Genomic DNA, 14,518 nt, shown 5'->3' on the forward strand with positions numbered 1-14,518 from the left:
ACCAGGTTGGTGACTCTTAGAATGTTTTTACCAGATATATCAATGGTCATCCAGCTATCATCCAGCTCAATTAGATCATTCCTTGTGGCTTTTACTGCAGATTTGAGTTAAAATGGAAAAAAAAAAAAAAAAAAGAAAAAAAAAAAGAAAATAATTTCTAGTCCTTGGAGAATTAAAATAGAATAGATCATGCATTTAGTAAATTTTTAGATGTTTCTGTTGTAGAAATGGGTCGTAAAGATCAATTTTTGTATTGTTCTTGTTGACCATAAAATTCATGATACATTAAAATGCACATTGTGAAAAGCAGTTTAAAGAATCAGTAAAGAAGACCCCAGAAAAATAGAAGTAATTATTTTCTTTATGAAACCAATTTGCAAATAACTATAAAAATATGAATATCTAGTGGTAAAATCTGACAGACTGCTTTACGCTTTTATAACATGCTGTAATGATAATAAAGTTTCTAGCTAGAGTAAAGCATTTTCACGAAAAATTTGCTTTCAGCTTAAGACCAAGTTTTCACTTGGTTAAAATATCATCTTCAAGAGAGATTACAAAATCCTAACATTTCTCAGGAAAGAGGAAGGGAGAGCTAAGATCACATGATAAAACACATGCACACGAGGAAGAAGGATAACGAGAGAACTGAACTTGTACATCTCTGGAAGAAGGCTTAATGGAACCTAATAGCAGTCATCCAACACCTGCAGAGGTTTGCAAAACAACAGAACCAGACTCTTTGTAATAGGTTCTGCACTGATGGGTATCACTGGAAAAAAAACAGGCTTGCAAACACACAGGCCCTTCTTCAGGTTTAATACAGAAACAAAATACCTCAAAGCCTGAAAAATAATGGCTACTGGCAGTTTAATTAGATGACATTTACACACTTAGACTTGAGAAATCTAGTGGCTACTAGAGATGACAAGAATGATATGAGAATAACTAGAAAGATCTAACCTAAATTATTTCACAATATATTCTGTTTCGACATATAATCCTTCCTTTGATTGCATTATCTTTTCATTTTGCTACTATCATCACTCTTTCCACAGTACAGTAGTTTTGCCCTTTGTTTTGTTTCTTTAGAATATATAAGATACATACATGCATTAAATGTGTATGTAACTAATGCTATAAACTTGAAATCCTAACAAACCGAAAACATTTTCAGACATACAGATGAAAAGTATATTTGTTTATTATTTAGCAGTCTAATTATTTGTAATGCACTTTAATTCAAATAGAGGTACTGGCACATGTAAGATTTTCTTTTAGGAGTTGTTTACACTAGCAAGATTTATCCATCCTCAAAGAATGACCTAGCTATGTCAGTTCTGTTGTAAATATTCAATTCTCAAAAACCTGAATACAGAGTTTTCCACATAAAAAATTGGTGATGTGTTACAAATCAGATTTCACAGATGACAACCAAAAATTTAGCTTATTATGCAGAGTAGCATTTGTAATAAAAAATGTTCGGATACATTGGAAGCAGTTGATTGACACCTTAAAAAATGAATGTTTCCTTTTATTCTTAACTATCTAGGAAATAAAAAGATACAGGTAAAAATGGAACTACACTCTTATGTTCACAATGTTGTAAATTACTGTCATGTTCAATGCAGTGTAATGATAGCTTCTGTTTTAGAACACCACTGTTTTCAATAGCCAATCAAATCAATGTTTTGATTTTTCTTTTTTTTTTTTGCTATGAGCTTTATCTTGCATCAAATTTTAGAAATAGAGAACCTCAGATTAACTGACAAATTAGTCCGAATCTGTTCTACTTTTGTTCCAAAGCAATATTCTACCATAAGATTTCCAGTAAGGGAAAATACAAACAAATAAAAGCCACCCAGAAAATAGAAACTATCAACATAACAACAACAAAAAAATATCACCCAGAACTTCATTAAACTTGATTATAAAAATAAATGTCAGCTATATTCCTTAAAGGTCGATAAAAGTAAAATCGGGGGATGAAAAGCCCCAAGTCCCATCCAAGAACTTTTACCTATGTAATTCTCTTCTTTAATAATTCCTACGTTTCTCCATGAACCAATTTTTTAACATAAATATAAAAACAAAGAGAAAAGCGTTAATAATAAAGCCCTTGTACTTCACCATAACAGCTTCCAATTTACTGCTAGAGGATGTTAAAGCATGTCTTGCCAGCAGTGCTCATTGCACGGTATGTAATTTTAGAAATCATGTAAAGGTAGTTGATCTGAAATTATTGGATCATACAATACCTGAAAATGGTATTTTGCATAATTATCTCAGATCAGGCCTTTCGGGAACACAATAGTTTAGATAACCACAATATTTGGAACTTGGACAGCTGAATATAAATGTTTTATTGTTAAGGTCAAACAAGTCTTAAGGAACCATAAACAAATTCTCATTTGTCAAGGTTTTGTAATTTGACAACATTCATAACTCATTTCACAGATTGCAAAAGGCAAATGAAAGTGAGCGAGCCACTTCATATCACCAGGTTATTAGAAATTTAACGTGATCAAACAACTTATTTATGCTCAGCTGTCTTCTCAACTGTCTGAGAAGTCATTTTTGTGACACTTAAAAACAACTGTTAAGAACCATGATACAACACTTATAATTAGCATTACTGAAATCAGCTAACTAAAAATATTAACACTGTAGGTATAAAATTTCCTTCCATGGAGGATTTCCTCAAAACATTTAAAATTTAATAAAGCTCTGGAGCTGAGCATATGCAACCAAACTCAGCATCTTACGAGAGGAAGTGTCAGATGGATTTGCAGTGCCTGCCTGCAGTATTTTCTATTGAGTACTCATCACTGTTGAACTATCTTTACTATGTGTATTTCCAGAAAATATGTGCTATTGATAAAAAAAAAAAAAAAAACAACAAAAAACTGGTTTAAAAAAAAGTCAAAAGCATGTGAACTCAGGAATGAAGAACTATGAGTTGATGGAAAGGGAGGGAAGAGAATATGTAGACAGACAAATAACAGGTAAAATGGATTTCTAAGTGCTGCTACTATCCCACGAAGGATAAAGAAAAAGAGTTTACATTAGTAGGACAGATTTCTATGGCACAGTGAACTCCTAACTTCATAAGCAAATGCAGTCAACTGCTGCTTCACATTTCTGGAGAGCCACAGTTAAAAGGGCACAAGACAGAATGGGCAAATTGGAACTGATCTGGACCTGATTTACACCTGCTGAGTACTCTCTGCAGTAGAGATCAAGTCCAGCAGTGGCAAGATATCATGAGGGCAAAGTCTGACTCTTGATACATGTCAAGTACACATACACTTTTTTTTTTCTTTTTCTTTTTTAAATTTCCCCTTGAAACCACCTTGAAACAGAACTACTGTTTTTCCTTACTTATAAAGGCATCTTTTCCTTCATATGCAACAAACAGTACATGAAGAAACCACTCAAACTGTAACAGCAATTTAAAAAAATATGCCAATTCACAAATGGATTCAGAGATTCAGTTTCATTTCTAAATGAGGTTCACACTCTGCCTTTTAGGTATTATTTAAATATTTTTTAATACTAGTTTCATGTTTAAGTGAGGGCTACATGTATTTTTTTTTTTTTTTTTTTTTACTTCCCATAGTACTTACGGGTCTTTCGAGCAGAATCTTCTACAAAAAGAGAAGAAATGTCTTCATCCACTCCTGCTTCATTCTTTGCAATACAAGTATATGCTCCTGTATCTTCATAGCGCACATTACTAATGTGTACCTCGCTGCCATTTGCTGAAAGGAGGAAAAATTCAACATACAGGCATGCTAAAATGCTTTCAGATTAAACACTCAAAAGGCCTTCTCCATTCGTACTAATTAAACTGTTTTCATTCCTGATTTCATGACTTGGAGATGTGCCAAACTAATCAAAAGGTATTCAACTGGGTAGTGAACTGCATGCACTATTATTCATCTCACAAGTACATGTAATATCTCAGCTGATTTTGCAGTTTGAAGTTAAATATCTACCTGATATTTTATATAGATTTAAGTGACTATGGTCATATTTAAAATCAATTACGTTTTCATTAGGTTGTGTTTCGTCAATTAACACCCTATTACAAGCTTTACAAACAATAAGGCAGGTTTCTATGGAATATAATGGACTACATTTTCAAGATAAATAATACAGAATTGTTCCTAGCAACCAGAAGCCCCTATGATTGCTTTTTTGTCAATGAAGTATGACAGAAAAAAATCGGTACTTTGGAATTTTATACCTACATCAGCATAGGAATCTATACGAAACTACACTCTAGAATAATTTCAGGAGTATTTTCAGACTAATCTTGGACAAAGTAAGCACAAATGAGTTTTGCACAGGCAAAATAAGCATTAGCACACAAATGAGGACTTGTGCACCAGCTTGAGTAGGAATAGAAACGGAATCCAAATTTCTCAAGCAAAGGTTTTCTTAAATATTGTCATGTGAATAATGATGTGAACCATGACTCACTGCACTGTAAGTGTAGCATCCTTGTTCAGCTGTAAGATTTCAATAACAACTTTCTAGAAATTCTATAATATGGACTAGAAGGGACACTAGGTCATGGTATGGATGTATGGATAATATGCTATGTCTAATGCATAGACACTTTAACTCTGGGATAGGAAAAGCTCAGAGAAACTATAAAACTTTATCTCATATGAGTACAGTCAGGAAAATTGAATTGAATTGTGCTTTGTTGGTTTGTTTTTTGGTTGGTTGGTTTACAGAAGAAACATTCTAATTAATTAATCATAAATATGTAATATGGAGGCAAGGAAGAAAAAACAATCTTTCCACTCAAATCCCTAAAGGAGAAATCAACAGAATGCTGCCATGAAAGATGAGACCATCGGGAAGAGTCTAGCACATTCTACTCATAGTGGAAAATCTTTCTGTTAAGGAAATTGTTCACACATGTTCAGGACAGAGAGCAATGAAAGCACAGAAGTCTCCATCACCTATAGAAGGTAAGACTACAGAAGCAGTTGCCATCTATCTGTTCCACTCTATCTGTCCTGTTTTTCTTTGCAGAAGAATGAGATGAGATTTTAGAGATAATACTGATACCATTAGTTTTTTTCTTCCATGGATGATCAAAGTTCACCAGAAGGACTACAGACAAATGCCATTCTGGATAGTTTCACTGAAATCTACAAGCCCTAAAGATGATAAAGACTGGCCTTTACCATTGTTTAAAAGTCAGATTTCCCTTCAGTTGTGTAGGTTTTATGTTCTTTGGTTGTTTTTGATTTATCGTGGTTTGCTTTTTTTTTTATTGCTATGGAGTACCTTTGCATGACCTTTGAGGTCTGCTCAGACCCCTCATATAAGAGCAAATCCATTTCATGTATTTCTCCTGCTGTCCTTTTCGCCATCAGTTCCCTAACTCTCACTGAGATTCTTACAGTCAAAAAAACTTCTGTTTTCAACTGAGCTGCAGTAAAAGTCCAGTATCAATTTAAATCTGGGCTCATGAAAAACAATTAAATTACCACCAATGCATAGCTATGAATAAAATATTCACCAAAAAACTGCTTCCTAATTTAAATAGAAATTTTGAATACACGTTGAATGGTACTAATATACTTGCTGTGACAAACTCTAATATTGTAATTAGAACTGGGTTTTAGGCTGTTTCTTGTGCTCAGAAGCTACATATCTTTTAAATAAGAAAAGCTACTGGAATTTACTGGTGATTCTGTTACAATGTAAACCTCTTATTTTGATTAAAAGAAAGCAAAGTACATGCATGCCTTAGGAAGAAATTTAAGATATTGCCTAAAATGTTTTAACTTAGACTTCAACCCTTCTTTAAAACCAGGTAATAAGAATACCAAGTAGAGAAATTATGCTATCATAAAGCTTTTGCAATCTGTAGAAAACAAGAAATATGCCCATTTACCTTGAAGAGTTAGCTGTTTAGATAACTTTGGGGTGATATCAATTCCATTCTTCAGCCAGCCAAGTTGAGGGTTAGGAATACCTTCAGCGTGGCACCGAAGGCTAGCTGTCACTCCTGGCTCCCTTGCCTGACTCTCTGGGTACACTCGGATGACTGGTGGAACTGAAGTTAGAAAACAATTGTAATTTAGGGGAAAAAAAATTATCTTCATTTAAAAAATTCATTACAAGCAATTCTAAAGACTCCTGCAGCTATTTACAGTGACAGTGCAAAACACAGATGTGGTATTAGTCACATATTCACTCACATTCAACACTGAACTCTGTCACAGTAAATTTATGAAGTAGAAAATGTTCTGTGAGAAAAATTCCTTTTCACTGACTGTGTCAGAGAAAAGCCTGAATTCAGTATTTGGGAGTTGAGTAATAAGACTTCTTCCCTTAAATTTCTTTAGAAAATATGAATAATTTAGAGCCAGTAAGCAGTCATCTGTACAGAGATGGTCATCATCTTATTCCATAAACCTTTTATTTAACACTTTCAATCCTATCTTTACACTCTCTCTAAAACACCTAACAGTAATCTATCCTTCTTGTAAAACACAGATAACCATGGTTATGATACCTACCATTACCTTTAGTTTATACATAATTACAACATTCTGAATTCATGCAAAAATTCCAAGTCTCATTTAGTAGGTATTAACACTGGAAACTTTCATGCTTTCAGAAAAACTTCTGGCTCACTTAATAAAACGTATGGCACTGCATTAAATATATGCTACACAACTGCAGGAACTTTTAGATCTGATCCTATTTTTCTTTCTTTCTTTATTTAATACAAAGTTTCTAGAATGAATTTTGAAATTTACACACATACAAAAAAGTAAATATACTGTCACACAGAATACTTGGCATTGCATTCTTTTTTAGGCAGATCAGCAAAACGATAAATTATTAACCATGTATAGAACAGTATATGTTGACATCTGGGGGATAAATTAAATTCATATTGTACATGCTTTATACACTAACTAGATAACTGTGAACTTTACCATAGAGCGTCTCACATATCTGAATCTGAGACTTAATCAGATCAGCTAATCTTATTTAAGTGCTGATACAAAAACATTTGGTTCGAATGGTTTATTTTTTAACTCTAGAGGAGTAGAGCTCGGACTAGTCTTCTGAGCTTCATTACCAGCAAAATGTAAGAACTTGTGACATCACTTTTAGAAGGATTGGAACCTTGCTGCAATGCATGCTTAATAACACACACAAAAAAATCTGCTGCATAGTGCATCAATACTGGCTTATGACCTCGAAGAGGACATACTCGTATTGGCAAACACTGATTAATCAAGATTTAGTAGTATTGGTGTGTTGAATTTTTATATGAATAATTGGTGATACTGTCCTTAATTGCACATAGAGAAAACTATCTTGAAGTTCTTTCTAAATAAACAAAACCAAACAAACAAAAGAGCAACTACTTTTAATGAACGTTAAAGTAGTATGCTTTCTATTATCCAAAGATTTGCTTTAAAAATGTGGAATACTTAGCTGGTGTCAAAAAACACAGCTGGATAAAGGATGAAATATCAGTTGATAATGAAGGAAGATAACAAGATCAAAAATTAACTGTGTCTATTTTGGTAAGAGATTAAATATTTTCAAATGCTATCCAACTGTTTACAAGAAATGTCCCAGCATGCTGTCCTATTACAGCATAGAAATGCCTCAGATTTCTGGACTGCAAGAAATACACATATGTACAGCATCTCAATTAAGACAAAAAATCAGAAGGTTTCAGGGATATTTTAAATCCAATTATAGATGAGAGTCTTCTCAAATAATACATATGGAAAATTACACATAACTCCAGAAAAGCAAGTACAAAAATAAAATTAAAAACATGGAAGAAAATTAAAAAATTGAAAGTTGTGGCTGCTAATTGCTTAGACTACCAGCTACGAGCAGCATATCTAAACGGTGATTTAAGATTTCCACTGAGTTTCTGGAAGGGAGTGTACACAGATCTCTCTATTTCTATTTTCATATTAAGTCTAAATTTGTCATGTGTGTTCCCCCTCCAAATGTTCCCTGTTACCCCTCTCCTGTGGGATCTGTGTGAGACACTGTCTTTCCAACTGTGTTCTTAATTTCAGTACCTTATCTCCCAGTCTAATTCTGCCTCTCCTCCAAGGGTCCAATTTTAATCTCTGCCCTCTTCAGCGTTTCTTGGCAGGAGATTCTTTAATGACCTATGTCCATGTTGCAGATTTCCAGTGCATCAAACCGAAGTGGTTTATTCCTCCATTTTACCCGAAGAAGAGCAAGGAGCTCTATTACCTTAGAGAGGGTATTGCCATCACAGAAGACTTACAAGCAACCTCACAGTTCAAACCACTGATTGCAAGGCACTGCATACCAAATATCTATTGTAAAGCACTGTGTGTTAGTTTTGTGCCAGTGGAATATTACTATTGCATATGAAAACTTGTGGGAACTTCACCACCAAGTTCCAACAAACTTCTACTTGAGTGAATGAGAAAAGAAGCCTTCTATCTGTCTAATTTTGGATTTTTTTTTCCCCAGGGAATCAGGGAATAAGGGAAAGAAATTATTAATTTAGCTTGGGCAAAAGGGTGATCGTCCCCCCTCAATTCCACTCTCGGAACACCCTGAAATTAAGTTATTAGCATTTGAGATTGGTATTTATTTGTGAAAAGAATCAGCCTGACATAAATCCAGCAGTTGCTCCTCCTTGTTTTCTTCCCAAATCAGATTTTCTGTTAAATACACCACTTCATTATAGGTTTAATAATTATGTGCTTTTGGAAAAAAATTGCTATTTTACAAGACCTCACATACCACTGGGAATGCATATCACCTGGAAACATAAACCTGAATTCTAGGCTCACAAAACCTCTCGAAACAAGCTAACAGTCATATATTGCCTATAAAATGTATATTCCTGTCAATGAAGCATGAGTTAAACAACCTTCTTAGTACCAGCTAAATCAGACTGCAGGGGACTGAAGTGTAGAACTAGCTTGTGTTGTCAGATGGAGGTGTTCAAGGAATGTTTAGACATTGTGTCAAGGGAATGATTTAGCGAGAACTATTGGTGATAGGTGGATGGTTGGACTGGATGATTCCTGTAGGTCTTTTCCAACCTCGGTGATTCTATGATTCTATAATATCTAATGATAAAAGGCAAATCATATTTCTCTGGCAACTTTATTCTTCACAGATTTTTAGAAAATATTATAACCAAAATAAAATGCTTCCAAAATAAAAAGAAATAAAACTACAACCTGCATTGCTATGGTATTGTTGCTAAATTAACAACTCAAAGGCCCAAATACGTGAGGCTGAAGATGTACTTAAGTGAAAATAAGTCTGAATTGTTTGTATTTCTGGGGTAGGTCTTGTTCTGTTTTTCCATTCAGAGAGATACTTTCATGACAGGAGAAAATCCATTTCTTACTGTCTTTTCCTTCTATTTGCTGTCATTTTCTAGTTTTCTCAGCAAATTTGGGAATAACAGATTATCTACACAGCAAAGTTTTTTAATACTTGTCTTGCAAATAATTGTTTTATTTCCTATTACCCTAGAGCCTACCTGTAATATGTGCAACTGAGGCATGCAGGCAATACACAATTAGTGTAATGTGGGCACAGTCTAAAAAAATTAACTTGATTTGACAAGGATGATATAAACTCTTTGGGCTCATTTCAGTCACATTTTTTATGTAACTGAGCATATATATTTACATAAAGAAAATTTTAAGTATACAACAATTTAATCATTCATGTTGACTTTCCAAGGGGTATATTCTAATAATCTAGCATAAGGAAGCTTCCTTTATAAGGGAGAAGACCTTAGGTTAAAAATTGTGCTGGGGGGGGGAAGAAGACATTACATGCTTGTCCTTGGCAGAATCATGAATAACACAAAATTGGATGAATCCTGAATTAAGTTCAACAAGACACATGATATTGTTGGCTCCAACTATGATGAATGTATAACTATTCAGTTATTCTTTCAATTGTTGTAAAAACCACTGAAGACTATTTCAGCCAGGAATAATAGGAAAAAAATAGGAAAGAAGTAGACTGTTCAAGTTGTCTGGAATCCAAAGAGAATGCATCTGTTTAAGAAAGTAACATAATATACTCTGCTCATCATATTCTTCTATTGCTCAGTATGACAACTCTTCTCTTTGACTGAACTGATATTTTGCTTTGAAAAACAAAGATGATAAACAATTCCTCAGACACTATAAAACACTGACTTATATCTGGCTGAGGATCTAGACTTTCATTAGCTTAAGGTACCAAAACTTTTCTTTCCAGTAGGCCTCTGTCTTAGCACTAAATTGAGGAAAAAATCTTGTCACCTTTCTGCAAATAACTTGCCTTGAGTATGTTCAGGGAGTAGGATACCATCATTAGTAATACACCGAAAGATAAACATTACTTTAGTACTATGTCTAAGTATGTTTTTAGAGTAGCTCTGAATCTCAAGGCAGGCTTCCTTTTTGTTTGTAATGTCTAATGACCTTTTATTTCTTTGCCTTTTGCTATAAGCAAAATATTACATTTTATTAGTTAAATTCTGGTTTTCCATTTAACTGATGTATACTCTTTATTTTGCCTTAAATAGTTGAATATTAACATATAAAGCAAATGAATATATTACTATGTTAAAGGGTATTTTAGAAACAGTGGCTCTCTACTTATTAAAATAAACCTCATTACAAGAAAATCTGAGTTATTTACAAGGGTTCACTGCTTTGTTTGGAAAAAACTCTACCAGCATTCCCCTATAAACTTTTTGAAAGTTGCTACTTTCAAAAAAAAAAAAGAGGCTAAAGGAAATTATACAAACATTTGTGAAGTACAGATGACTCACCTCTATATTTATGTTCTATCTGCAGAAGATTCTTTTTAGAGAAAAGAGAGATCTTAATGATAAATTGTGGAGTTGATATTAGAGATATTTTTAGGGAGATGTAATTAGATAGCTCCTCTTTGTCTTCAGTGATATTAAGACCAAAACATATCCATCTATCATTATCTAAAAAGAGACTTCCAAATTCATGGGTTTTACGATATATGATGTCAACAACACTGAAGGAAAAGTACTTGATGGCATGAATTTCATTATCACAAATATATATAGAGGAGGGAAAAAAATCAAAATGACAGGCTCAGACTCTCATTATTGTAACCATTTGATAAAAGAAAGGCAGTGAGAAAAAAAACTGGCTTTTGGTGGAGCTGAAGACTCAGCAATTTTGTGAATGAATAAGACCAAATCATTTTGGTTTTCAGAAAGGGCATTCTGAAAACCTTTTCTGTTGAATGATTTTTTCAGTGTTCAATCAAGCAACACCTGGCTGCTTCTCTTAAATATGTTAACCGTGTCAGTCACTTAGATTATATAAATGAATCCCTATATATATGATACACCTATGGAATTTATATTCTGCATAGGGAATTATTCAGAAGTGCATCATGAATTTCAAGCAGAGATTTCAATACTGCAGTTGTGTTTTTGACATAGGAATGTCCATTATGAGTTGACTTCACTATTTAGTCCTTAACACATAGTAGGAAAAATAGTTTTTGTAGGTAGGTGCTATAATTCAAACTAATCTTATCAGCACCTCCTCTATCTCCCCTGAACAGAAGAAAAAAAATCACACAGAAGTCCTAATAAAATAGATCAATAATACAGTCACAAAACTATACACTCTGAAAGTTTTAAGTATAATCTAAATGCTATTAATTAGTATTATTTAATGAAAGAATTACTCCTGAACTATTATAGCTTTGCTGTTATTTTTTTACATACAATTTATAGAAAAAAATTAGATATCTACATATAATATTGCTTACTATGTTTACTTACTGTATTATTTAAAAAATATTATACTGAACTTTCATTCCAAAAAACATGTTTTCTACTGCACTTATTATCTGTATCTGTTTTAAATACTTCAGTGAAAGTTCATTATTCATACACGTATAAGGTTTGCGTTACTCAATACAAATAATATAAATATTATTTCTTTAAAAATACAGATTTCACAGATGCACAGAGATTCTTTGATACTAATGGAATCAAAAATTTCAAATCTAATTACATTGTTTTCTGTGAACACTCACATTAAATCTTTGAGTTCAGAGCCTCATTAGGTCATTAACCTTTGTCTGAATCTCCTGTTAGTACAAATATCATTATATTATTAGTCATTATCACAGCTACAAGTACTGTCCACCATACCTGTTCTTAGGAAGATTACTTCTCAGAAGTACAGATCTAAAGTATGAAACAGCTGTTCATTTGACCAAAGCTTTAAATCTTCATGGTTTTAACACAATTTATCCATGTTAACAGCAAATGATACAACTGACCTATGGGATTCCTTTCTTTTCTCCCTTACTCTCCCAAAAATCAGCTTTTGGAAATAAAGTATTATCTTTCTCCAAAAGAAAAATAGCATTATATGACAGATATTTTGTCACCAGAAATACCTACAGCTGTCCTCCTTCACCTTTCCCATACTATGATCCTTAACGTCCTACCTTTACAGAAAAATTTCTTTGAGTTTTGTCTCACTGAGGACTGAGTTGAGCCAAGAAGTAAAACATATAGAACACAAGTTATAAATTTTGCAGGATTACTAACACATTGGGATAGGTATGGAAGGAGCTAACAGAAGCATAAGTTTATTAATAAATTAGGGTAGAGCAGATCACACAAAAGAGGAGAAAGTTGTCCGAGGACTTTCTAATATGTCCAGTTCATTAAAAATCCTGTTACATTTGCAGGAATTTAAATGTGAGTAAACTGGAGTTCAGTCTTTCCACTAGTCAAGCCAGCATTTACTATCTCTCCTTTTAGATTACAGAAAATTCCTCCAGATAATATGAAAGGAGGAAAAAATGCTGATGCCATGTATTAGCTGAGTGAGAACAGTCTATTTACAAAGTTGAAAATTGGAAAAAAAAGAGAGATGGGTCAATAGATATTCCAAATTGATTGCCTGGAAAAACAGAATTACAAAATTGACATTAAGGAAATAGCAAGCAAGCATTGAATAACCAAGTCATTCAAGGTGTGAAGGATATTAACAAGTAGAAAGTGGGAAAAAACAAGAAGCTGTTAAGAGTGAACAATATAAAAATGCAAGTAAAATAATCTAAGCAACTGCATTTGGTGTGATTGTCAATAAAATATATATGAGGAAAGATTTCCCCATTCTCTGATAAAAGATGTCAGGAAAAATGAAATATGATATGGGTTAATGCAACTGTCTTACACTAAAACCAAGAATGATAGTAGTGCCTACATTTAGGAAAGAGTAAAAGAGCCAAGTAAACATGCAGGAAAAAAATTGAGCTTCAACATGATTCTGGACAGGATTAAGTATGAACATGAAACGATAGATGCTTTTAGTTTAATGTGGGGAGATAGGTTTAAGAGCCAGAAAGATAAATAAGAAGGATGAAGCAGTAGGAAAACAGAAGGTCATCCAAAATAACAAAAAAAAGATTTAAATTTCACTGGAGATAAAGTACAGTAGGACTAGTGGTATGCCAATGGAGATGAACAATTGTTTAAAGTAATTTAGAAGAAAAAAAAAAAAAAAAATGTAGGAAAAAGAGCTAGGAGCACCATAAACAACTGTAGTTACATTTTGTCCAAGACAAATAACCAGTTGCCTCCCTCCCTTGAGATATTCAAAGGATTTCTTCACATTAGCCTGAGCAGCCTCACTGAAGGTGGCCATCTGAGCAGTGAGGCTGGATCAGATCCATAGCTTGCTTCCAACCTAAGCTATTCTGTGATTTTGTGATACTGAGGCCAGGAAAGTGGTCTTTAGAACTTGAACAGATCAACATTTTACATTCAGATGCCCCGAATTAAAAATCATGTTTAGATATCAAAATAATAAAAGCAAAATATAAGTCAAATTTGCAATCAAATTTTAAGTAGAGCGTTTTTAAAATTATTTTGCTAGATGCAACAGTATATAAACATGGGGGCTAAAAGAAATGCTTTCCACTTATTATAATAGCTCATGATGTAAGAGGCAGATGTTGGCAGTATGGCAGTAGGGTTTGAACCTTCCCACCAACATTCTGTTACATGTTGTTGCCATACAACAGTTGGCAGCAGAGTGGCAGTCTGACAAAATGGAAGTGTAGATGAAGAAAAGGAGTAGAATTGATTTCCTCCATGTGGAAAAAATGGCATTCACTGGCATTCAATATTTGCAGAATGTTTATGGAAACTAAGCAGTGGATGTGAGCACAGTGAGGCAGTGGTGGTGAGTTTCTGCAGTAGCTATGGGAAAAGTGGGTCCCCTCCACTGGTGTAGATTTTTACAAGTGTGGCGTGCAGGCTCTTGTTCACTACTGATGAAAATGTAGAACTGATGGTGTTGACTATATTGAAAAACAATGTTTCATAGCTGAGAGTTTGCTTTATCAAATAGCATTACTGTTCTCTTTGTATCTATCCATGTATTTCCATTGGAACAAAAAAGAAGACATTACTTTCAGAGCAACCTACATGTAT

The 14,518-nt window shown here is 33.6% G+C and overlaps 1 protein-coding gene across 1 annotated transcript in view; it reads right to left on the reverse strand.

The window, feature by feature from the left end:
• FSTL5 (follistatin like 5) overlaps positions 1–14,518 on the reverse strand; it is a 217,207-nt gene that overhangs the window by 39,005 nt on the left and 163,684 nt on the right. The window contains exons 8-9 of the mRNA XM_031553000.2: positions 5,921–6,082; positions 3,627–3,761 (exon numbers count right to left, since the gene is read on the reverse strand). Of these exons, the coding sequence (XP_031408860.1) occupies positions 3,627–3,761; positions 5,921–6,082 (297 nt within the window). The remainder of the gene's footprint in view (positions 1–3,626; positions 3,762–5,920; positions 6,083–14,518) is intronic.

Source organism: Meleagris gallopavo, chromosome 4, assembly GCF_905368555.1.
Source record: "Meleagris gallopavo chromosome 4, MGAL_WU_HG_1.1, whole genome shotgun sequence".
Lineage (NCBI taxonomy): Eukaryota > Metazoa > Chordata > Aves > Galliformes > Phasianidae > Meleagris > Meleagris gallopavo.